Raw genomic sequence first — 25,677 nt, 5'->3', positions numbered from 1 at the left:
CCGGAAGCTGGGCAGTAACAGAGAAATGAGTAGATGGAGCCAGGCCAATGCGGGCAGGCAGGCCAGGCAGTGGCTGGCAGGTGACTCCGCCGAGTTTCAGCAGATAGTTCTGAGTCTCTTCCCACCATCTGGTCTGGCCCTGTGATAGCTTTCAGACCCTGCAGGAACATGGTTACCAAAACTGCCTGGTCCCAAGCCATCATCACTGACTCCTCATGGAACAGAGAAGGGTAAGTCAGGGCTGCCACCAACTCGCTGGAAGGGAGGCCAGCAAGCTCCACTGTTGCGTGGGCGCCTTGCCTCAAGGCCATAAGGAAAGGACAGGGACTTCCATGCAGTGTCTACTCCTGGCACCTCCCTCCCACCTCCCCAAATACACACAGGCCCCATTTTCCTCCAAAAGTTGTTTTTGTCTTTTTTTTAAATAATGTGAAAATGTCACGCGAAGGTTTGAATCAGAGGCCCCCTCCAGGGGCCAGGCTTGGGGGAAGGGGAGACGCAAGATGGGGGGCCCAGGTTCCTGAAGCCAGTGGCCCTCATGGGGCCAGGAGAGACCTCTGCTGTGCCAGGGGGCTCTGGGCCCAAAAGAGTTCAGTTCAGTTCCAAGAAGTGTGGCTGTCCAGCGATGGGGCTTCCTGCCTCATGTGGCTCCAAGGGGGTCGGGGGGGTCAGGGGGATCAGGGGACTCATCTGGGGGGCTGGGTGGAGGGCCTGGGCCTCCTGTTTGGCACATGGTGGAGGAGAGGGAGGGCCCGGCCTCAGGCACCTCCCCAGAGGCTGTGTCAGTGTCAGGGGCAATGGCTCCATCGTCCACACAAGATTCTGCTCGCAAGCCCTCTTCTTGGGATGCAAAGGGGCTGGGTCTTTGGGGAGTCAGTTCTCCACGGGGCCTGAGAACAGAGAATAGAGAAAGGATGGGAATCAGGGGAGACAGGCTTATGGTTTCCAACTCAAGGCAAAGGCCCTGTAAGCGGCACCATCCCATCCTCTCTGTCTTCATCCAGCCCTCTGCTCCAGGCACACTGCCCTCAAATGATACCATTCTACTTCAGGGGCTTTGCATCTGCTCTTCCTAGTGTCTAAAATGCTCTTCCTAAGTGGTTCAGGCCCCCTCTTTTGAGGCCTTCCACAACCATTCTGGGTCACCTGTCACCCTCGGACATCCTGGGTTATCACTTGCTTCCTCTTTTTTCTCAGGGATCCCTCGCTGGTATTGAGTATTTATTAAGTCTAAGTTATTGTGGAAGAGTCTGGTGACTGCTCGCACCTTTACTGCATAGGCTGAATATGGGGCCTGTACCTAGGTCTGTGTCACACAGTATTTTCACCAACAAATGCTGCAGGACCATCCCCAGCGCCAGACATCACAGCCTGATTCATCCTCTGGACCTAGAGCACCAAGGCCCGTGGAGTGAGGGGTCCGCCCTCCCCTGTTTACATTTCTGTGCTGACAGCCCAGGTCTGGCCACACAGAGGCATCAGAGCCCACTGCCCTTCTTGAGTGGAAAATGCGACCCACTCCTTTTCAAAGTACACAGGATGGGTTCCTCACTCAGGACCTGGTGTCAAAGAGAGGGCATGAGAGTGACAAGGGGGCACCCACTGTGGTCTGGGGAGACAAACGTGTGTAAGTTTCCCCACCCATGCCCAGCGGGAGTATCTGTGAGAGTAGGCAAGGATTTGGGACTTCATACCACTGAGCCCTCCATCTCCACTCCTGGTGACTAAGCGTGAGGTCACCTTGCTAGCAGCCTTGATCCTGACTCACTATCCAGCTGATGTCCCCACACCCTAGACCCACCCTGCCCTGTGCTCACAGGGGTCCTGGGATGGAGGTGTCAGGAAGTAACATTTGAGTTAGATGGGGATGTAGTCCCAATCCTGTCTCTACAGCCCCTCCTCTGCCCCTGCCTTGCCCCTCCTCTCTCCCTGTGCTTAGTTTACAAGCCTCTCCGGCTTAGCCTCTATTTGCTTCCATTCCCAGGCCCCAGGCCCTTCCCTGCTTACAGGCCTTCATGGTTCCCTAAGACCCTGTGGGCAAAGCTCTCCTAAATCTGTTATTATTTATTTACTAATTATTACTATTAGTAGTATTGTATATTTAGGTTTTTCAAGACAGAGTTTCTCTGTGTAGCCCTGGCTGTTCTGGAACTTGCTCTGTAGACCAGGCTGGCCTCGAACTCAAAGATCTATCTGCCTCTGTCTCCCAAGTGCTGGGATTAAAGGTGTTCACGATGCCCGGCCCCCAAGTCCTTTATAACTTGACCCATTTACTTGCCGCAGCCCAACTCTGAACCCTGAGGAGCACCAGGCCTGTCTTCTGTTCTTGAACTAGCTAAACTCTCCTGCCTCCAGCCGTCGTGCAAGCTGTTCACAGCCCTGGATCAGTAACACCATCACACGAGCTCCAGGCTGCATGACCATGGGTGTGTGTGAGTGTGAGTGAGTGTGTGTGAGTGAGTGTGTGTGTTAGTGTGTGTGTGTGTGTGTGTGTGTGTGTGTGTGTGTGTGTGTGTGTAGGGGCGATTATGCCACTTATACCCTCATAACACTCAGGATCAGGATCCACTCTCATTCCCATTCTACAGATGAGGATGCTAAGGCAGAAAGGGACACTGACTGGCCAACATCACACAACTGAAAAAAAGCAGGGTTAATTCTGGAACTCAGAGGATCTGGGGAACATAGAGACATTACTAACAGCTCTTTCCCCACATCCTGGGCGTTCAACATGGTGGCCAGCAGGGGGCAGAAGAGAACTGATTTTCCATCTGCACAAGGACCCAGCAGATGCATACCACCAGAGGGCAGTACCCAGGGCCAGCAGCCGGGCCGGAATTACGGCTCTATGCTCCTTTCTAAGTGCCTCAGTTCTTTCCGTAAAAACCGTGGGACTAAAATCCACTGCAAGGATCGCAGTGAAATTGAGCGAGTAGTAATGGGTCAGGTCACTGTGAGCTCGCTGCTATTATAGTGATTCCTGTCTCTGGGTGTCTGCCATATCCCCTGGCTTTAAGCGCCCTTGGAGAGGATAATGGAGATCCAGCAAGGTATCCGAGCTCAGAAATGGGAAAGATGGGCAAGGGAGTGTGTACGTAAGGATCCTTGAAGAAGCAACTGAGGGTCAGAGACCGGTGTAACTGTCCAAGGCTGTGAATGGGAACCAACTGGTCTTAGCTGAGAGATGTCAATATGACTGAGTGAGTGAATGGAAGAGAGAGAAGCAAGGTAAGGGAGGGCAGGTTGGGGAGGGGTGGGATAGGGTCCTGCTGGAAGCACTGTACCTGCGGGCCGGGCGTCGGGAGCCCGGGCGGGAGGCCCCGGGGTCTCCAGTGCAGGTGAGACGGAGAAGCGGGAGAAGCACAGGGGGGGGCCTGGTGGGGGGAGGAGGGGGAAATCCTCCGCCCACTCGAAACTGCCGCCTAGGGAGAAAGTGAACTAGACTTACACACCAGCTTCGCAGACCAGCCCAAGGCCGCCTTTAGCCCAGCAAGGCCCCATCTCTCCTCCCACTTCAGATACCTTTCCGCCCCCACCCGCCTCAACCAGCCCTTGCCTTCCTGAGCTCCGCCCGGATTCAGCTCCAGCCAACAAGAGTGGATGGGTTCCTAGATTCAATCCTCCTCTTCCAGGTCGCCCTTAGCCCTCCCCTTCCCACAGGACACGCCCATTGCATAATAAGGCCACTCCCTCCATTTATAAGCCCCGCCCCCCCGCAGCCCAAATCTTGGGTTCCTCCCCTCACCAAAGCCGCTGTCGTTGCTGGGAAACCCATCTCCTGGGGTGGTGGGGTGGGGAGGCGTCGGGGGCGCTGGGGGCGTTGATGGCTCCGTGTCCCCCTCGGGGGTGCCCTGGACGCTCAACTCGTTGGTTGGAGTCTCCTGTGAAAACAAGAGAAAGGAATAGGAAACGTATGTCCAACCACGGCATCTCAAAAATTAAATAACACCCAACGATATTGCTGGGGCTTTCAGTGCCCCATTTTGTAATCGCTGATGTTGTATTGTATGGAGAAGTTAATGGAACTTTCATCTGCCTTCGAAAGTTCCTACAAGCTCTAATCTCACCCTGGTCTTTGTTCCTTACCTAACTATAAAGCCCCACCCAGCTCAGGAATTCCTAAATTCAGCGAGCACTTAACCCAAGACGCTGTTCTAAACCCTGCAGCACCACCTCCAAAATCTTGGCTGCAGAGATCCAAACCTATGTCTTGGAGCTAACATAGCCTGCTCCTTTAGCCTCCCAACCTCTAACTCCAGCCACGCACCAAGGGACAATTATCCCAGTCCCACTCAAACTCTCAAAGTCCCACCTTGAGTGGGGCAAGGTGGGGACCCCCTTAATTCCAGCGCTCAGGAGACAGGGACAGGTTCTTAAGTTTGAGACCAGCCTGGTGTACAAAGTGAGTTCAAGGACAGTTAGGGTTACACAGAGAAACCAAGATGCACATGGGTCTCTGCGTTCTAGGCCACCCTTCTCTACAAAGTTCCAGGACAGCCAGAGCTATACAAAGAAATCCTGTCTCAAACAAACAAATAAACAAAATTGAAAAGTCCCATTTGGGCTGGGCAGTGGTAGTGCATGCCTTTAATCCCAGCACTTGGGAGGCAGAGGCAGGTGGATTTCTGAGTTCAAGGCCAGTCTGGTTTACAAAGTGAGTTCCAGGACAGCCAGGACTATACAACTATCCCACAACCTGGCCTCAAACAGTCTCACCCCAGGTTTACCTAGCAAGGCTCAGGCAATAAACACCCTTTCTTTCAGTTCAGGCAATAAACCTTTTTTTTTTTTTTTTTTAAATGGGGATTTCAGGTCCGGATTACTTTGGTAAGTTTATTATTTGTTTGTTTGAGACAGGGTTTCGGTATGTAGCTCTAGCTGCCCTGAACTATTCAGATTACATTAATTATAGATTGTCTCGACTCTGCCTCCTGAGAGCAAAGATTACTGATCTAGGCGACCAAGCCAAACTCACTCCATATTAAAGCTCCACGTGATGAGATCCGCCCCACTTAAAGCCCAGCCCCGAGAGGCTGGAGATGCTTAGAGGCTAAGGTGTAGTCCTTTTCCTGCCTACCAGAGTTTGCTGCCCAGCACCCACATCAAACACCTCCCTCCGGCTCCACCCACTGACAGGGCCACGCAAAGCTTTCGAAGCTTATTGGGGACACCCCCACTCAAGAATATACATAGGCACATATTAGAGTCAACTCCACAAGATTGTTGTCGATAAAACCAGGCCCCAAAGCACTAGGTTCCGCCCTCAGCAGACCCAGGCTCTGCAACCATTCTCGTGAGTAGTCTCTATTTTTATTCCTAGCCTGTCTAGGCTTCTTCTACCTGACAGCCTTCTAGACCTACCAACACTCCTCACGTCTCTCCTTGATTTCCAGGCCCTTTCGTAGCAAAAGCCCCTATCCCATTCCTGGTTCTACTCCTGCTATGCCCGTTCACCCGGTCCAGTGCCCCCCACCCCCACCCCCCGCTGCCCCAGGCCCCGCCCACTTGCAGCCACATCCTTCCAGGCTCCACCCACTGAGCCGGCTACCCAAGGCACTAGAACACGTAAATCCCTCTGGCCCGCCTCATTCACCTGGACCACCGGGAGGTCCATCTCCCTGCAGTCCCGGTGCTACCTGCCTTAAGTGTAGCCCCCTCACCTGGTCGAAGAGGTAGACGGTCACGTCCCCGTGGAAGGAGACCATCTTGCGCTTCCTCTCCAGCTCGCTGTCCTCTGGCTCGTCGGCCGCGCGTGGAGACTTGAGCAGCCCCCGCAGCGGGCGGGCCGTGTCCCCGTCTGCGCTGCTCACCACGACGGGCACTGGGGCTTCCCGCGTCCTCCCGGGACCCCGAGAGCCCGCTGCCTCCTCGTCCTCCTCGTCCTCGTCCTCGTCCTCCCCGTCCTCCTCCGCTGGCCCCGGCGCCCCCGCCCCGCCGGCCTCCCCGCCAGCTGCCCCTGCGTCCGCGCCCTCCCAAGGTGGCCGCCGCGGGCCCGGGCCCGGGAACGGCGTGAGCGTGAGCGGTGGGAGCGCCAGCGAGAGCCGGGAGAGTTTGGCTGCAAGGGGAGAAGACAGGTGAGCTCCAGCCCGGCACACAGCCTGACACAGAGTCAGGCTCTGCCCACAGCTGTACGCTGGGGAGCTCCTGAGCGCCTTTCTGTGCGCACAGTGGGAGAGACCCCTCCCCACTGCAAAGCATGCTCTCAGCACCCAGAGCAACAAGCTTCTTCCACAGCACTGGGCCCCGCTGTTCTCTCCATTCTGAGCCCGCCGCATTCAGGACTCCCCTAACATTTGTATATGCCATTCCCTCTGCCTGGAACGGAGTCCTTCACGTTCTCCAGCTCCGGGGTGTGGGGGAAGCCCCAGATCTGAGCCACCTCTAATAAGAGTCAGTCACACACGCTCTGGCCACACACTTCCTGCCAAGGGCAGCAGCAATTCAGCCCTGGTCAGTGTGCCTGGCCTCGGAACACAACCGCCCTCCCGCAGCTTTAGGTCTGTGCTCACAATCCCTGGGGCTAATGAACCAGTGTCCCCTGCAGAAGGGGCGTTTCCTAGCCACTTTCTCTGTCCCCAAGGCCACTTCCCTTCCAGTCCCACCCCACTGTTTCACTGTGTCCCTCAACAAACACAACCACCTCTCTGGGCCACTGTTCCTCCCGGGCAAATGAAAAGGGCCACTCCTTCCTCCATCAGGTAAGTAAACCACAGCAGGCACTATGGAAGGTGGCAGACAGTAGGGGACAGAGAAGGATGGTGTAGGTGAGATGCACCATCTAGTGCCCACCTCCACCCTCCCCTGCCATCCACTAGCTCCTAGCTCTGTCCCTCACTGCTGCTCAGGAGGTGGTGGGATTAGGAGCACAGCAGGCTCCGTACTGTCAAGACAGAGGATTCTCACAATAGGATGCAATGATAGTCTCTAGTACCAGGAAGGCTTCCTGGGGAGGGAAGGTTTGTGTGGGATTTTAAAGGATGAATGGCAGCTCCCTGGGTGGGAAACCTAAGCCATCCCTAGCCTCTTTTCAGCCAGTAGCCCTAAACCAACCCAGACTCTCTGAAGCATTTGAGTTCTCCCAGTGGTGTCACGTGACCCCCATGTCTTCCTACACACCTGGGTGGGGTGCCACTGCAGAAGAGATGCGGGGCAGTATGCTCCACAGTGTTTGAGGCACTCAGGAGGACACCACCTCACTGTGGGACTCACCTTTCTGCTCTCAGCGGCTCCTCACTCTGTGCTACCCTAATACTCGCCTACTAGAGGGGGCCAGGGCAAGGCCACTTGGGGTCCAGCCATGAACAACCCATGGCCTGACACATTGGAGAGACGCCTTAGTTTATTGCCTCCTTTAAATGTTTTTTCAATTAAAATTTTGTTATTTATTTATGTATGTATTTGGGGGTGGGGGTGGGGGAAAGGACAGTTTCTCTGTATAGCCCTGGATGTCCTGGAACCCACTCAAGAGATCAGCCTGCTTCTGCCTCCCTATGCTGGGATCAAAGGTGTGCGTTACCACGCCCAGTCTTTTAATTAAAAACTTTAAATTTGGGGGCTGGCGAGATGGCTCAGTGGGTAAGAGCACCCGACTGCTCTTCCGAAGGTCCAGAGTTCAAATCCCAGCAACCACATGGTGGCTCACAACCATCCGTAACAAGATCTGGCGCCCTCTTCTGGAGTGTCTGAAGACAGCTACAGTGTACTTACATATAATAAATAAATAAATCTTTAAAAAAAAAACTTTAAATTTTGTTCACTTATGACTGTGTGTTTGTATTTATGTATGTGTATAGGCACACATGTACCACAGCATGTATGTAGTGGTCAGGTGACAACTTGTGGGACTCAGTTTTTTCCTTCCTCCAGGTAGGCCCTGGGTATCAAACTCAGAGGGCATCAGGTGACAAGAGCCTTCACCAGCTGAGCCGTCTTGCCTGCCTTCAAAAATGCATGTGTGCATGTGTGTGTGTGTGTGTGTGTGTGTGCGTGTGTGTGCATGTGTGTGTGCGCACACGTGTGTGTGTGTGCATGTGTGCTTGTGTAGGGCAGAGGACAACCTCACGTATCCTCCACACCATCCACCTCTTTTGAGAATGGGTCACTCACGTTTGGTCTTGAGTAGCTGGGCAGTGGGTTTCAGGGACCCTCATGTCTCCCCGCCCAGGCACTGGGGTTACAAGCTCATCACCACTCCTGGTTCTATGTGGCTTTAGTTAGGATCGAGTCCTCACATTTGCTTTACCTACTGACCCGTCTCCCCAGCCCTTCTGTTTTATCTGAGACTGGGTCTTACTACTGGATCTTATCTTTGTTGGCCTGGAACTTGATATGTAGCCCAGGCTGACCTTCTAAGTCATGGCTACTTTTTTGCTTCACTCTCCCAAGGGCTGTCTTAGAGACCATGTGGCACACTTTTGGTTACTCTCAACTTCTTAGAGCCCTCACATGGCCCTGATCAGCAGCACCAGACCTCTCTGAGATGGCTACAACCATCCAAACATCCAGAACACGATTCAAAAACAAAACCAGCCAATGCAACAAACAGCTGTGGCTGTCTCTAGGCATGGGGCTTCCCCTTCCTGTTTTCCTAGCCCTCCCCATCTATGGGTACCTTCTAGTTCCTGACTTGGAGACCCCCTCTATACAAGCTTAAATAACATAGATGGTCTCCATTATATCCCAGAGCTCAATGGTGACACTTTGTCAAGGCCTGCCCCTCATAGCTACCTAACCAGGCAAGGGCCTTCCCTGTCATCCATTCTTGGCAGGTGGAAGAAACTGAAGCCCAGATCAGTAAAGACCTTTTCTTAGGACTGCAGATGGGCACAGGCACAGCCAAGGCCCAAGGCCCAGTGATCCCTGGGTAGGTCTTCACCTATCCAACCTACCCAGCTTTCCTTTCCGATCTCCTTACCTTTGATCTGTTCGCTGTTCCCCTGAGGTGGTCCCAAGTCCAGGAACAAGCGTGGCATCTCGGGGCCCTTCCTCTCCAGCTTGAGGGGGTCCTCGTCTACGCTGGGGGCCATGTCTCCGCCGAGCCTGTTGTCTGGGACCCCTGGCTCTTCCTCTTGGGCCACCTCCGGCCTGGTTTTCAGGGGCACTGGCTCCGGCCTCCTCTGTTGGGCCCCCAGTGGCTGTGGCGGAGGTGGCAGTGGTCTCGAGTTGTCTACCCATCCGGCCTTTGCGTCCACGGCGCTTGCGGGGCCGCCGGCGGGGGCCGTCCCCACGCCCCCCAGGGCTCGGCCCCCACTCCCGAGGTCCAGCTTCCCAGCCCCGGGGGCTCTCGGTGCCCCCCCACTCTCGTGGACTCTCCACTCGGTCCCGGGGTCTGGGTTCCCGCTCTTGGGGGCTGGGCCAAGCTGGCCAGGGGCCATCTCCAAGCCGTTCTGGGGCAAGGCTGCCTCGCAGGGCGCAGGGGCTCGATCCAGCAGGGTCTCGGGAGCTAGACCCCCAGTCTCGGGCGTCTTCTCCCAGGGCCCTGGGACTCTCCGAGGTCCAATCTCTGGAGGCTTCTCCGTGTTCCTGGGCAGCCTCAGGACCCCATTCTCTGCCACCTTCTCCTCGCTCTTTGGGGACATCAGAACCCCATTCGCCAGCACCTTCTCCCCGGCCTCTGGGGACATCGGCTCCCCATTCACCAGGGCTCTCTCTCCTCTCTCCGGAGATTCCAGGCCATTCTCCGTCACCTTCTCCTTCATGTCCGGGACTCCTGGCTTCCCGTTCTCCAACACTGTCACCCCGTTCACTGGAAGGCTCCTGCTGGGGACTTTCTTCCTGCTGACCAGGGATGTCAGGTCCCTGTTCGGGCCTGGGCCCTTCTCTCTGTTCGCGGGGCTTCTCCCCGCCTTCCTGGGTCCTGTCTCCCCGGGTGTCGACCCCTTGTCCCCTAGGAGGTTCTTTGTCACATCCTCCCGTAGGGACATCAGCAGCTGCTCGGTGCTCACCTGAACTACAAAGGTTGGCTTCTCCTGGGACCCTGGGAGTGGGAGGGGACCCGGGTCTGGGGGTGGCCGGGGCGCTCCTGGGTCGGGTGGCTCGGGGGGAGCCCGTGGCCGAGGGACCCCTTCCTCCTCGGCCGCCCCCCCACCTGGGAAGGCTCCCTCGGGGGAAAAAGGGGTCTCGGTCTCGTAGCCGCTGTCCCCCGGCTTGGGGCCCGGAGACGAGAGGCCGGAGCCTGGACTGGCCAGGGCCGACGGGGGGTCGGGGGACGCGGCCGGTTCCGCGGAGGCCCGGGGAGGGGGCGGTGGAGGGGGGGGAGCGGGAGGTGGCCCCCGCCCGGGGTACTGGGGCGCTGCGGCCCCCATAAGGGGGTCCAGAAACTCGAGAGGGGCTGAGGTAGGGGGGACCAGAGGCAGGTCGGCCAGGGAGCCCCGCTCTGCACGCAAGGAAGAGTCGTCCTCTGGGGGGTGGGGACAACCAAGGGCAGGGTGGCCCCCCCAGCCGGCCACAGCGTCCCCCCGCTCCAATGGCAGGCAGGAGCAGGGACCCTCGCGGCTGCACAAGGGACAGGGGAGGGGTCCCCTGCGGCTGGGTCCCCCTCCAAGGCTGCTGCTGTCCTCGCCTGGGGAGCTCTCTTCCTCCTCCTCTTCGGCCCAGGGTGCGGTACCCTGTTCCCCAAGCACCTCGGCAGGATCTCCTGCCAGGGTCTCTCCTGCGCCCCGGCCCTCGGGGTCCCAGCCGCTCAGCAGGAAACCACCTGATCCCGAGGACTGGGCCGGGAAGGGTCGGGGCGCAGGGAAGAGGGGGGAAGCCCAGGTCTCGGACACCAGCTGAGGGACCTCGGAGGGAGTCTGGGGGGCCTGGGGACCGGGTACTCCTGGGTCCAGCGGGTCCCAGTCGTTGGGAAAGAGGGGCTCTGGTGGAGAACCGTGCTCCTCCAGGCGGATATAGTACTCGCTGCTCACCGAGGGACTGCGTGCACTGATGACTGGCAGCACGCTAGGGGTGGACAGCGCCTCATAGAAGGGATTGGATGGATTGGTGTGGGGTGCAGGAGGCGCAGAAGCGGGTTGCCAGGGAGGTGCACCCCCACCCCGGCCGGCCCCACGGCGGGCCTTCTCCCACAGGCACTCAAGGTTGAGGCCACGGCTGCTCTCGGTGACTGTGAGTACATCATCAGGGTCAGCCCCGGGGAAGCCATCCAGAAGGGGGAACTGGGAGGACAGGGTTCCCGGGCGCGGCGCACTATGCGAGGGGGGCCAGGGCCAGGGGAAGGGCCCATCTCGGGGAGGGGGTGGTGGAGGAGGGGGTCTGGGGGGCCGCTCAGACAGCAGGTAAGTGAGCTGCAGCTGAAGATCAGAGGCTGAGGGGCGCTGGGCTGGTGGCCGCCAGCAAGACTGCAGAATGTCATACCTGGGGACAAATGAGGGGATAATGAGGAGAGGAGAACTCCAGAGGAGAGGGACAGAGGCCAACAGAGAAAGAGCCAAAGACCAAGACCCCTGAGGCAGAGGGAGTCAGAGATCCAGAGAAAATCAGAGGGGGCGGGGTTGGCCTCAGGGAAGAGAGGGGGTGAAGCAGACCTGCCACTCCCCTGCCTCAGTTTGCCCATTTCAGGCATCAGGTGATGGGGGAAGATGGCTTGACAGATGCTCAGTGGCTGGGATAGGAAGTTTGGGAGTCAGGTGCCTCACCAATAGTCAGCGTAGGGCAGCTTGAGCCTGGGCCGGGCCAGCTTCACGTGCTGCTGGCGGACAACAAAGGCCAGGACCTCCTCGTCCGATAGGTGACGATAGGGCTGTGCCCCGAACTCGAATAGCTCCCAGAGTGTCACCCCTAGGGACCTGTGTGGGAGGTCAGAAGTCAGAGGGAAGTGGAACCCCATCCCTACCCCCCCACCCCAGGTGCCAACCGTGGCCTCACCAGACGTTACTCTCCCGGCTTTGATCCACCAGCACGAAGCTGCCGTGCAGCTCGCCCAGCAGCTCGGGCGCTGCCCAGCGCAGCGGCACCCATAGGCGCTCGGGTGTCAGGTAGTAGTCTTCCTAGGGGTGGTCGGGGTCAGCAGGTCAGCGGGTGACACACACCGATCCACACGCATAGACACATGCATACGCACTGCCCACCTTGTAGTTGCTGTGCGCCAGCCCATAGTCTCCAATACGCACAGTCAGGTCTGAAGTTAGCAGGCAGTTGCGCAGCGCCAGATCGCTGCGGAGTAGGGATGGGGGAGGCGGAGTGAGGAGAAAGCCCTGCCCACGGTGTGATGTCTCTCCTCCTTCCCTTTCACAAATCTGCACGTCTTCTGCAGGAGAGGTACCTCCTCTCCCGACTTCCTTCCTCCACCCGTCTCCACCCCCACCTGCCACGTTCCTCCTCCTCTTCTGGGTCCTTCCTCTCCTGAACCCTCATCTTCCTCTGGCCTCTCCTGGCCTGGCTCCTTTTCCCCTGAATCCCGCTTTCCTCTACTAGTTCGTCCCCTTCTGTCCTCACACCTCCACCTTCTTTACTGACACCCCAGTCTTCGCTCCCTCTACCTCTGCTAGCACTGCCCTCTCTCAGATCTCTTCCCTCCCCAGACTCCCTCCTTTCTCCCTCCTGACTCCTCCTCCTCTTCTGACTCCTCCTTCTCCTCTCTTTCCCTCCTGACTCCTCCTCCTCTTCTGACTCCTCCTTCTCCTCCCCCCCCCCCCCAGTCTCACAGTGTAGCCTTAGCTGTCCTGTAACTCGCTATGTAGACCAGGCTAGCCTCAACCCTGCTGGGATTTTCCTGCCTCAGTCTTCTGAGTGCTGGGATTATAGGCTAGAGTCACCACACCGGGTTTCCTCTTCTCTCAGCTCTTCTCCTTTCCTGCAATCTCGCTCTCCCTTCCTGCTCCCCCCATCCCCACCTCCGTCCTGACTCCTCCCCTTCCTTCCCTTCAAACCTTCGGGCTCCTGCCACTTTATTTTTTTATTTTTTATTTTTGCATGCATAGCAATTTTATTAGGTATTTACTTCATTTACATTTCAAATGCTATCCCTATATGCCCCCACCCCCCAGCCACTTTAGAGTCAGTCCCTGCTTGCTCAGTTCTTCCCTGTGTCCCCTACTGTGGGTGCACCTAGCTCACCTGTGCACATAGTTGTGAGAGTGCAGGTGTGCCAGTCCTCGGGCAATCTCTAGGCCCATCCTCTGCAGTGTCCGAAGGTCTCGAGGGGGAAGTTCAGGGGACATGCCTTCAGGTGGCCGCTGGGCCCGAAGGTATCGCTTCAGGTCCCCCTGGGAAAGAAACAAGGGCAGTTCAGCACAATTCGAACTGAGAGCAAAGCATCCCCTGCCCCACACTAGGCAGCCAGCCCTTCCAAGCCTCACTCTCCCCTGATGCTTCACTTGCTAGTTAGCACAGCCTAGATATGTACTCAGTTGGGTCAGATGCCTACCACACATGCATGATGCCCGGGATTCAACCCCCAACCCCAAAAATATAAAAAGAAAAAAAGGAATGCTAAGACAGTCAGACAGGTGACTACTGGAATCTGAGACCCTGGAGTCCCCAATGCCAGAGCTGACTTCCAGCGCCCAGCAGTCCCTCCCCTTCCCAGCCCCCTCACCAGCTGGCAGAACTCCATGATCAACAGGAAGGGCAAGGTCTCCACACAGACGCCCAGGCACTGGAGGACGTTGGGATGCTGCAGGCTCCTTTAAGGGGCAGGAAATGAGCAGGCTGTCTCTATCATAGAGAACCTGGCCTTGCCAAACCCTTTCCCAGATGTGTCACCCTGACCTGGGTTCTACACCTCCCCTTCTGATTGTCCCTGACCTCTCGCTGACATGTTTGCAGCTCTCTCTAGCTCCCCAGTAGCCCCACGAGACGGGCACTGGTATTCCAGTTACTCACTGGCCAGACTCCACTTTTCTCAGGCTCTGCCCTGGGCCTTCGTACTTAAAGCCCTCCTCCATAGGGACACTCCTCTCCCGCTCCCACTAACTCTAGGTCTTCCTACATAGCCCTGGCTGTCCTGAACCTAACTATGTAGACCAGGCCAGCCCTAAACTCACAGACCTCAGCCTGCCTCTGCATCCCGAGTGCTGGGGTTAAAGGTGTGCATCACCACGCCTGTCTGGCTTTCACTGTTTTTTCTTTTTTCCTTATTTTTTAATCTTTTATAATTATGTCTATACAGGTGTGTTTATGTGTGGGTATGTGCATGTGAGTGCAGGTGCCCATGAAGGCCAGAAGAGGGCATCAGATCCTCTGGAGCTACAGTGATAGGCACCTGGGAGCCATCAGGTACCTGGAACTAAGCTCAGGCACTGTGGAAGAGCAGTACCCATTCTTAACCACTGCACCATCTCTCCAGCCCATTTCTGTCTCTGACACAGCTTAGGGCCCAGCTGCAATCTGACTTTACTGCCTCTTCATTCACCCTTGTACCCAAATCCTTCCCACGTCTCCCAGGGAAATCACCCTGCCTCCTTTGCTTACTTCTACTGATGGATGGGGCAGTGGCTCCCACATAAGGCTGTGGAGAGCACGCTGGGAGAGGGGCTGTTCATGGTGAGGAGAGGCTCTGCTATTCTATGTATTTAAGGGAGGGTTTCGCTCTGCAGCTCAGGCTGCCTGGGAACACACAATCCTCCTGCTTTGGCCTTCAGATTGCTGAGATAAATGGTAGGTGTGCACCACCAGGGCAGCTGCTATTGCTACTTTTATTCCAACGCTTAGACATATGCTTGACCAGACTTTCCACCTCTGTCCCAGCTGTGCCTGAGGGATGCTGGTCACTGCCCAACCCTTATTCTACATTCTCCCTTCCTGTAACCAGATTCCCACAGTGCTTTGCAAGACTGCTGGCTTCTACAGAACCCAGACTCCTCAGTCTTTCAAAAATCGCCCCTTGAGATCCTTCCCTTCCTCATGACCTGCCTCGTTCTGATACACCAAGCTGAGTGGGTCTGGCACAGGTGAGTTCTTTCTCTAATACTGCCTATAGTTGCCAAGGGTCACTTCAGCACCAGGGCTGGACTATTATCTGTGTTACAACCACAGCTTGGCTGGGTCCTCAGCCCTTCACTACCTAGGAGGAGACTGCTGACATCCCACTTGGGGGATGTCATCCCACATGTGGGAAGTGCCTGTCACGTGCTGGAATCTGAGAGATGACTGGAAGCAGTGACCAGGGACGATGGGGACAGAGAAAGCCTGGGATTCACCACAACTCTGTGAAGCAGAATGAAGACCGGGGTGATCCAGAAAGAAACAGAGGCTCAGAGAAGTGAAGCAACTTGCCTAGTGCCACTCAGCTGGGATTTAAGTTCAAGGTCTATGTCTGCATCAGCAAACGTCTGCTCAGGGCTGATGGAACTTGTAAAACTCAGAGGCGGGAAGGACACTGAGCATCCAGTCAGCCTGTGCTGTCCCAAGAGATTTCTGACATGGGTCAGCTATGAAGCACCTGAAACGTGGCAAGTGTCACTCAGAAAATGAATATTTAAAGTTATTTGTTTGTAGCCTAGGTTGGCCTCAAATTCCTAGAGATCCTCCAGCCTCAGCCTCAGCCTCCTACAAGTTCTGATTGCAGGGGTGAACCACTCACTACACCTGGTATCCTGGACTGACTTCATTTTATTTGGCTTAAATTTAAATAGTCTTGGTCTGAAGAAAGACAGACAATAAATAAATAGTAAGGCAAAATAAGACTCCAGCATACACACACACACACACACACACACTCACACACACATACACATATACACACACACTCACACATACATACACACACACACACACACACCTTTTGAGACAGGGCTTCCTTCTGTAGCCCAGGCTGGTCTCAACCTTACAATCCTCCTGCCTCAGTATTCTGAGTACAGATGAAGGTAAAACTCACCATGCCTGTGGAAGGTCCTCCTAACCTGGGCCTGGGACAAGGGCAGGCCTCTTTGAGCTAAGACTAAAGGGAACATGAGCCCCCCCAGTTCAGCATTAGAGAGAGCAGGTAAAAGAGGGAGAAGCAGCAATGAAAGCCTTAGGGCAGGAAGGCAACTGCGGTATGTGTGGGGGCTAAAGGGAAGGGCTAGGAAACTGAGGTCAGAGGGACAGAGGCAAGAAGATTATAGTGTTAGACTGTGCTGGGCCTGTGGGCTATAGGGACCTGGGGCCGAGCCCTGGGAGCACTGAGGAACCATGGCAGGTCTTGGAACAATGCTGAGCCAGACTCTAAAGTTTGTGTCTCGATGCAGGAGCCACACACACTTCCTAACTAGAAGCTCACTACCTTCAAGTACAATGGATGTGTGGTAAGAATGCACATCTACGGCAGGGGGCTGGCAGGTCTTTCCTCACAGTGGGGAAGGCAGGTGGGGCAGACTCAGGGATCGCTTGCTCTTAACTGCTGCTGGGATGAAGATACCAGGTTCAGAATCCTGGAACCACTTCCCCACACTGTCTCTAGCTTTCTCTGGGGAAGTCCCAAGACTCCAGGAGGGCGATCCCAGCACCAGAGTCATGCAGCCAGGAAGAAATCTGAGACTGGAAGCCTGGTTTAACACCACACTGGGCTCCCTCTACTAATCACGTCCTCCACCGGGTATTCTGTCTTTAGAACCCCTGTCCACGGACATACCTGTAGGGCTGAGCCTCGGAGATGAACTTGCGCTGTTCCAGGGGCCCGGCACTAGCCCGGAGTTCCTTCACCACCACCTGGGCTGGCGAGTAGTCTGAGAAAACCTCCCCGAGGATCACCTGATCAAGGAGCACTAGGATCAATGCTGACCTGTGTCCAGCCCGTCCCCGGGGCAGCTCCATACACCCCAAACTCCCAACCACTTCCAGGCCTTCCCTTCATGTCCCACCTCCCTGGTCCCCTACCAGACACGGAGTGAGAGACTCACAGGCCCAGAATCCGATGCACGCGGGACGGATGGAAGGATGGACAGACTGACGGACGCGTGGAGAGCCGGGTGGCGAGGCGGAGTGGTCAATGGAGTGAGGAGGGAGGCGCTGACCGACAGATGTGGGGGTAGGTGGGTGGGAGTGGGTGGGAGTGGGAAGGGCAGGCTGCAGGGCATGGGGCTGGGGAGGCCAAGAGCAGATGACAAATGGGGGTAGACACAGAACAGGAGCACATGCCAGAGATGTATGGATACCCTTCTGCCTCCCACCCAGGCCCCTCACCTTCCCAAACCAGCCGCTGCCAATCTCCTGCAGGTAGCTGAGGTGCTGGCGGCTCAGGCCCAGGGGAGTGCTGATGTCTGAGGAGGGGGCGGGAGGGGGGAGGCCCTGAGTTCTCCTATCAAGGATGCCCCACACCACCACAGTGGGAGGGGTCTGAGGTTAGAGTAGACAACAGTCTCCTTTTATTGGCTGTCTCCAACATTCCATGGCAGGGTCCAGCCTCCTCATTGGCTGCCCATGAGATCCAGAGCCCAATCAGCCCTTCCCTTTGGCAACCCTAGCTCCAGTCCGCTTATAGGCTGGCTCCCAGGTTAAAGATCTAGGCTGATGGCACCAGGGCCATCCTGCAGGATTCTCTTGATCTGGGATTTTCTACAAGATGGTGTGTGTGGCTTCCCTGTAACTTACTTCCACGAATCTAGGGCTCTGCACTCTGCCCTCTACCCTCCCTGAGCCACGAAAGGAAGCCCTCAGTGTTGGGATCGCAGGATTCTGGGGTGGAAGGAGCAGTACCTGAGTGTGGAGGCTGCGGGGCAGGCATTGGCAGTGAGACCTCTGCCAAAGGCAGAATATAGACATCAGGCAGCGACTGTGAGGAGGAGGTCTCCTCCGCAGGGGGGGTGTACTCTCCAGAGCAGTCCTCCCCTTCCGGGTTCTCAAACTCCTGGGGTACGAGAGGTGAAGAATGGGAGCATCGGAAGGAGGGTGCTGAGATGCCGCCATCCTGCCCTAATTGCCTCCCTTCAGTCCACAGACCTGTCCCTCAAATCCCAGCCCAATTTCCGCTAGTGTGCGCATCCCAAAGCCGTAGGTCTTGGGAGTGCTCTGGGACCTCCAGTCTCTTTGCTGCCTGGGGTCTTTCTCCCAGGTTAGTCCTAGGGCACCTCACCTTGAAACGAACATCACCCCGTTTGCAACACAGACAGGTAAGGAGGAGAAAGATGAAGGCCAGCAGACCCGAACAGGAAATGAGGACCACAGCGTAGGGCGGAGCCAAAGGGGCCCGGCTCAGAGCGAATCCATCTGTGGGCATAAGGCTAGGCTGGGGTCTGGGCTTCAAGACACTGGCTACCGGACTCATGCCCCTCCCATCCTAGGCTAGTCTCGGACTACAACCCCCATGATGCTCCGAATTCAGGGGCCCCTTGGCAGGGGAGCCAGGTGGTTTAACGTATTGTGGGAGTTGTAGTTTAAGGCCTTCCCAGGTGGTTGGGGGTGGGGTCCCTCCTATCGTTCCAAACTGGGACCCACCCCCCACCCCAAACGCATCCCGTAACCCGGATACATTCCAGTGACTAGCAATAGTGAGGCCTGGAGCTCTGAGAATTTGCAATATGCTACCATTGACAGCTTCATGACCACCATTCCCTCAATTGCAGGCTGTTGGAAGATATTTGCCCCGAGCTGAACGCACTGCCCACCCCACGCCTGAAGGGTGACTGAGAACTGTTTCTTTTAAAGACACTGGGAACACAGACTTGTTCTCTAGCCTCAGCCTCAGGCCTGAGGGAGGGGTCTCTGCAAAGCCTCAGTTGTGTTCCCCTTAGAAATAGGGTCTCTCTCTTTCCCAAAGGCCGCGGCCTTCCATCTCCCCGCGCACCCGTGTGCACTCGCGTGCACATGAGCTCACATGCACGCTCACAAGCACGCACTCGGCCCGCAGCCCACTCCCCACCCGCCCTGGCTGGTCTCCCTGGCCCTGCAGACCCGTTGGTCCCCAGGGACTGCGCACAGGTGCCGGGCGGACCTGGTGGGGGTGGGGCGCGGGCCGCGGACGGCTGGACATACTCACCCGGGTGCGCTGGGGACGCCAGGCAGCCGGAGGCGGAGACGGCCGCCAGGAGGATGAGTGCGCCGGGTGCAGGCATCTTGTCCAGGATGGAAGGGAGGTGGAGGAATCGGCGGCTGGGGAGGAGGGGGGGCGGGCCCTCAGCCCCCAGCCATGGGGACCCGCTCAACCCTGGCCTCCCCCAGCCCAGGAGAGGGGCGGGAGATGCAGGACAGGGGGAGGGAGGGGTTGCTTACTGGTTCAGATACCCCCCTCCCCCTCCTCGAAAGGACAGACGGATGAAAGGATGGAGAGGCGGACGGAGGAGAGGAGCTGGGGAGCCGGGGTTGCTGGGGTAGGGGGGGAGGGGAAGATGGGGGGAGGGAGAGAACGAGGGCCCCGCCCCCGAGGACAATCGGGATTGGGGGAGCAGAGAGCCTGTCAGAGGAAGGGTGGGAGGAGGAAGGAGGGAGCGTTGTCATGGCAACTGGTTCCCGGTTGCATTGGCTGCCAGGCGGGAGGGGAGAATAGCGAGGGGGAGGAGGGACAGACAGAGACCAACAGACCCTTGGAGGGGGGCAGGGTCCACAGTGCGTGGCCCTGACACCACTGTGACACAACACTTGTGCCCACACATGTGCTACATGCTAAGATGCAGATAGCAAGCCCAGCAGCCCACACACAGCTGAGACATGTCACAGGAACCTTCACAAGCGCCTCTCATACAAAGGTGGACAGCCATCAGCAAACGGAGACACGGACACGTCACACACAAAGACACAGGGACAGACCACACTGAGAATGCATAGGCAGTCCAGACTCTGGTTGGTACAGATTCACCCAGCCACACAGGAATACCCAGCATCACATGAACACACACGCACACGCACACATACAACACAGAACTCCAAACATAGGGAGGTATCACAAAGATCCATTCAGACCCTTTGGGACATGAGGAGGCATGCTGTCATAAACTGATATTCCACACAGGCAACAAAGAACACACAGAAATCACTAACTCAAACACGTAAAGACAGTTGCATGCACACAGACACAGGCTTGTCAGTCACATATGGAGCATACAGAAACAACACATGCATGTATGCAGGCACGGGGTATGCACATTGCTCACCTTCAGGGACAAATGCATATCACATACATGCACACAGGAACACACGGTTCATACATGCAAAGCTACATAGTTTATGCAAAAAGACAAATACAGAACAGGGGTACAAACATGCCCTGTGCACACGTATTACACACAAAGGCACACCACCTACCTAAATAGACAACACGAATGGACACACTCTTTAGACGTGATTACGAGGACTCCTTATCCACTGCAGCCTCACACCACAGACATCAACACACATGGGCACAAAAGATGCATAAGCGTAGTTTATTTCATGTATTTATTCTTGGCAGGATTTACTCTGCGCCAGGCGTTTCCCAAGATTTACAGTATTACCTTCCAATCATTACAACAGCCCCCAAGACAGGTTCTTTTTTCATGCCCAATGTATAGGTAAGGAAACTGAGGCACAGAGAGGGACAGTCACCTGCCCCATGCACAGAACAGGGGATTGGCAGAGGTAAGGCTGGAACCTGGCCTTCAGGACACCGACACATCAGACAAGACACACACACACACACATCACGTGCCAGGCTGCAGTCTCGGGGTCCCACCCTACGCGGCGACACACAGAACTGCAGACACACCCGGAAGCGCGGACTGCCGCCCTCGGCGAGGATGTCTCCATGGTCCAGGAATACCTGTGACTCGTCCCCTCAGTGAGGCTGGACCAGAGCTGCGCGCGCAGCACGGCTCACTGGGGGCACGGGGAAGAGGGGAAGCCTCGCGGGGGGCTCACTGGAGAAACTGAGGCAGGATCATCGTGGAATGGAAGTTCAAAAAGGTACAGGGAATGGGATTGCAGTGACCGGGGAGTGAGCACGCAAAGCGGACCCCTTGACTGAAGAACCAGAACCTGGAGAAAAAGAAGCTCACAGGGAGTCGTGGGCCCGCGCAGAGTCTTCTGGGAAATGCAGTCCTTGTTGGTCTAGCGAGGAGGCTTAGTTTGTCGGTTGCGCCACCTGCGGGGGTTTTAGCCTGAGGGTGACAGGCCGGGCACTGGCTACCAGTAATGAGGGCGGGAAGATTGCCGCCGCCGTTTGTTCATAAGTTCATTCAACAAATGTTTACTTAAGTTTTTGAGTGTGGTTGGCTCAGCTGTGTGCCAGGAGTCAGGACTGCTGGAAGAAGCCGGCTATGATGTCCAGCTCATTAATCACCACCAAAGTTTTGTGTGGATTTGCTTTGTCGAGACGGGGTCTCACTGTATCCCAGCGCTCCCGGAACTTACTCTAGCTCTGGACGTCCATGAACAATCTTCTGACCTCAGGCTCTTGAGTGCTTGGATGACAGGTGTGGTCCGAGCCACATTTTAAAAGTGATTAGTTAATAATAATATGCATAAGTATTATATTATTGATATATTGTTGTCTTTGTTTATTATTATCATCATCATCATCATCAGGATGGAGTAAGGTAGAGCCAGCAGAGCGCACCTCCTGAAGAGAACATGTTAAGGATTTTCTTGAGGCTATGTTCAGTATCCAAACCCTAGGACCAGGAAACTTCTTTGCCCCAGTACATGCGTGCCTCCCCAGAGCTCTGACATGGGCATCTAGACCATACCTGTGGACCGTTCAACTGTGTGTTTAGGACATATTTTGTTCCCAGTTTTATAATAAAACTTTGTCAGAGAATGTGGTCCACCTGCTTTTGGATCCTGAATGCTGGGATTAAAGGCATGGAACAACGCACTCAGCAACTCGGGCTCTCTGTGAGAGCAAGTGTTCCTAACCACTGAACCATCTCTCCAGCCCCAGCCCATAGGCTCACCTTTTAAGCTGGCCTCAAACTCTCAACAAGCTTTTGTTACCTCAGCTTCCAAAGTCCCAGGGTTGCAAGTGTCAGCTGCTACATGGCGTCTCTTCAGCAATGGCCAGGCACCAGCATCCTCATCTTCACAAGTCCCTCAGGCCAGCTGTCATACAAGTAGAAAGGACTCTCCAAGGAAGATGGATCGAGTGTGGGAAGAACTCGGGGCAGGTTTCTCTGGGAAGGAGACTGTAAGGCACAGATGGGGGAGGGGAAAGAGGTAACTGGGAAGTGGGTCAAAGAATGCTGTCAGAGGGCACAACCCTGTGGGCAGACTTGGCACATCCTGAGGTCAATGGGATGCTGTGTAGCCAAACAGCAGGGGAGTAGGAAGTGAGTGGTGTTACAGGGCACAGTGGATGCAAAGCATGCGGGTTGGTTCTCAGCCTCCTGGCAGCAGATGAAGGATGCTGAGCTGTGCTGTAGAGAAGCTGACTCCCGTGGGACCTCAGCCTCAGACAACTGCAGTGAGAATCAGGGCTCAGGGAAGGGAGACAGCAGCTCCACTGACTGTCGTTGGCCGGGCAGAAGGAAGAGTCTGAAGATTGACAAGAGGAACGGGGCAGTAGCCCCCACACCTGATGTTGGAGCCTGCAAAGCATCCTTTGGGAACAGCGTGACAGTTACTCAAAATGCTAAACACAGGCACCAGGAGACCCAGCTAGTCCACATAAAAACTTGTCCTTGCGAGCCATGGTAACACACACTTGGAGTCCTCGAGCTCAAGAGACAGGTGCAGGAGGAGCAGGAGTTCAAGGCCAGCCTAAGCTACTGGAAGACTTGGTCTGTGCTTGCTTTTGGTATTGTTTTGTTTCTTTTAAAGACAAATCTCACTATGTGGCCCTGCCCGGCCTCAAATTCACAGAGCTCTGCCTACCTTCTCTTCCACAGCACTGGGATTAAAAGTCTGCACTACAGGTGTGCTCCACACAAAACCTTCTGTTTGTTTTGCTAAAACAAACAAACAGAAACAAAAGTAAAAATCCCAAGCCCCATTCACAAATGTCCACCCATCTGTCAGCAGATGGGTGGACAGACAAGATGACCTGGTCCCGTGATGGACGGATCATTGTTCAGCCATGAAGGAACACCGGAGCACTAATCCATGCTTACATGTGAGTAGGCCTTGTCGCTAGAACAAGGAGGGAAGTCCCCAGCACAACAGCCCACACAGAACCCTTCTTTCTCTGTCACCATCTGACACACTAAATCTTTCCCTCCTTCAGCTTGGTTCTGGCATTTTTATCTACCCCTAGTTTCCCATTTTATTCCTGGTGCCTAATAGACGGTCTGGCATTCAGTGAGTGATCCATAAATGTCTGCTAAAGCCAAGAACTTGTCATCATTGGCTGTGGGGGATTTGTTGCTCTATCAAGGCCACAACCCTCCTGTCGCTCCATGACTTGGTATCTCTGACTGTTCATTCTAAGGAAGAGGAAGAGCAGAGAGGGTCTGGGGACGCGAGGCATGGGCTATATTGGGCCAGGGTCCTTTTGGGAGGGGCTTTTAGTGAGGGTGGCACTTGGGCTGCTGGAATGGGGTGAAGCTGAGGCACGGTAAGATGGATGATCCAGCTCATAACTCTGGGAAGTAAGGAACAGCTAGTGACATTTAGGAAACACCCACTGTCCTTAAACCTCACAGTGCTGTGGGGTAGTCACCAGAGAAGACTGCTCAGATGTGGGTTTAAGCCAATAGGAAGTCTTTGTTAGCCCACTGGTGACCACACTGGGTGTTCAGGATCCCAGTGTAGCTCCAAGCCTTTCTCACAGTGAGCTTTTAAGAACAGAAACCATGTCCTGGGCTGACACACCTCAGGTAACAACCGCAGTTAGTCAGAAGCAAAACTACAGAAGTCAAAAAGCAAGGTTTCGAGACTAGATTTTGTTTTAGTCCTTGCGGATGGTGCTGTCTTCATGCTGAGTTTTACAGCCTGAATGATACTTCCATCACGGAGTCAGTCATGCTAAGGTTTAGAGCCCTGATACAACAGGGCTCACGATATGGACCCAGAGTCTCAGAAGTATCGGTGAGGGGGCTGGTGAGATGGCTCAGCGGTTAAGAGTGCCGACTGCTCTTCCAAAGGACCTGAGTTCAAATCCCAGCAACCACATGGTCGCTCACAACCATCTGTAACGAAATCTGATGCCCTCTTCTGGAGTGTCTGAAGACAGCTACAGTGTACTTACATATAATAAATAAATAAATATTTTTTAAAAAAGAATTATCTGTGAATCCGTAAAGTCAGTCTGTCCTCTCAGCTCCCAACCTACCCACAGCTCCCTCGTCTCACAAAACCCTGAAGACCTCCTTCCATCCACAGAACATTAGACCTCTTCATCTTTTTTTATGATTTATTTATTTATTTGAGTATACTGTTGCTGTCTTCAGACACACCAGAAGAGGACACTACAGATGGTTGTGAGATTCCATTACAGATGCTTGTGAGTCACCATGTGGTTGCTGGGATTTGAACTCAGGACCTCTGCTCTTAACCTCTGAGCCATCTCTTCAGCTCTCGTCTTCGTATTTTTATGCCCCATATCTGGTCTTCTCCCTGGCAACTCCCCTGCAGTCACTCCCTTTTTCTGAACACTCTGAGCCCATGGCGAGTCGCCCCGGTGACTGCGCTCTCCATGACTGGTGGCCATTTCAGACTGACCTCTGCAGCTCCTGGTGGCACGACAACAGCCTCTGCTGGCATCTGAGACGGCAGCCCTACCCCTCCCTTCTGCTGCCCTCTGCTCTTTCTCTCCACTGGGTTCAGTTCCCCTGATTTTGCTCCAGGAAATGAGTTGTCTATATTGTGTCCAGCTCCTGGGTCTCCAGAATGGTTCAGTCACTTTGGGGCTGCACAGTCCCCTTATAAAATCTGAGGAACTCTGAATGCAAGAGGAGAAGAGGTGTCTCATGGTCCCAGAATGTGTCTCAGACCATCAATAACTCATTCTTTCATTCATTCACCGTGCACTTACGATGACGTCAGGTTTTGCATATGTATAAGCCTTGTAATGATTAGGTCAGGGGAGTCAGCATATCCCTGCCTCGGTCGCTCCACTCCACTCTGTGGTGACAACACTCTTTCCTGTTGCTTTGAAAGAACAGTAGTGCGAGATTCTGACGACAGTCACCCCATCACACACAGTGCACCCAAACCTGCTCCTCCTGTTGGCTCCCGCCTCTCACACCCACCCCAACCGGAGCAGCCCGAGCAGCCACAGACAGCCCTCCTCTTCACAGCCAGCGCGGTCTATGAGGTCATGCTTGCCTCTATACTTGGCTTGTCCCACGAAACAAGGATGGCCTCTGGGCTGTACCACCTTGCTGCAGATGACAGCATTTCCTGTTTGTTTCAGGGCTGAATAGTGCTCTGTTGCGCCTGTCCTTCGTGGTTTCTGTATCTGTTCACCTCCCCACTCCGTCCCCGCAGGGTTCCCAGATGGTTCCGGTGGATGCTTCTGGAAAGCAGAGCCGCAGTGAGCAGGGGTTTCCAACGCTCCCACCTCCCTCCAGCACACTGGGTTCACAGCCTGTGGCTCTGGACTCAGGAGCTGAGGTCTAGTCACCTGACTTTTGTCACACTGGAGAGGGGATGTCTGTGTAGAACTGCCCCCAGGTCCAAGGGCCAGGCCTGCCCTCCCTACGCAGGTACTCCCTGTCAGTCACTCACTTCTGGTCTTCTTATTTTTTCAGTGGTGGGGCTGGAACCCAGGACACCCCCCCCCCCGACCGAGCCATGTTTCCCCACCATTTTTTAAGACTTTATTTTGGGAGACTATCTCTCGTCGCGTCCCGGGCTGACCAATCCTCCTGCCTCTGGCTCCCAGTACGTGTATTTTGGCAGTCACGAACGAACATG

At 55.3% G+C, this 25,677-nt stretch overlaps 1 protein-coding gene across 2 annotated transcripts; it reads right to left on the bottom strand.

Moving 5' to 3' along the window:
• Positions 1–389: 389 nt before the first annotated feature.
• Lmtk3 (lemur tyrosine kinase 3) lies at positions 390–20,671 on the bottom strand. 2 transcript variants are annotated; one of them, XM_021167963.2, is made up of 16 exons: positions 20,594–20,671; positions 18,893–19,005; positions 17,990–18,123; positions 17,614–17,764; positions 17,101–17,177; positions 16,550–16,668; positions 13,535–13,622; positions 13,054–13,202; positions 12,066–12,150; positions 11,863–11,984; positions 11,634–11,783; positions 8,915–11,352; positions 5,661–6,055; positions 3,746–3,881; positions 3,285–3,422; positions 390–890 (listed from the first exon to the last, which is right to left on the bottom strand). In XM_021167963.2, exons 1-16 carry the CDS (start codon positions 20,632–20,634, stop codon positions 874–876), a joined length of 4,353 nt encoding a protein of 1,450 aa, XP_021023622.2. In that variant the 5' UTR covers positions 20,635–20,671; the 3' UTR covers positions 390–873. The 2 variants fall into 2 exon arrangements, with proteins under 2 accessions (XP_021023622.2, XP_029335636.1); XM_029479776.1 differs by lacking the exon at positions 20,594–20,671 and adding an exon at positions 19,126–19,209 and having other exon boundaries at positions 415–890.
• Between the last annotated feature and the right edge of the window lie 5,006 nt (positions 20,672–25,677).

Source organism: Mus caroli, chromosome 7, assembly GCF_900094665.2.
Source record: "Mus caroli chromosome 7, CAROLI_EIJ_v1.1, whole genome shotgun sequence".
In the NCBI taxonomy this organism is placed as follows: domain Eukaryota; kingdom Metazoa; phylum Chordata; class Mammalia; order Rodentia; family Muridae; genus Mus; species Mus caroli.
This window is presented reverse-complemented; position numbering and strand designations above follow the sequence as displayed.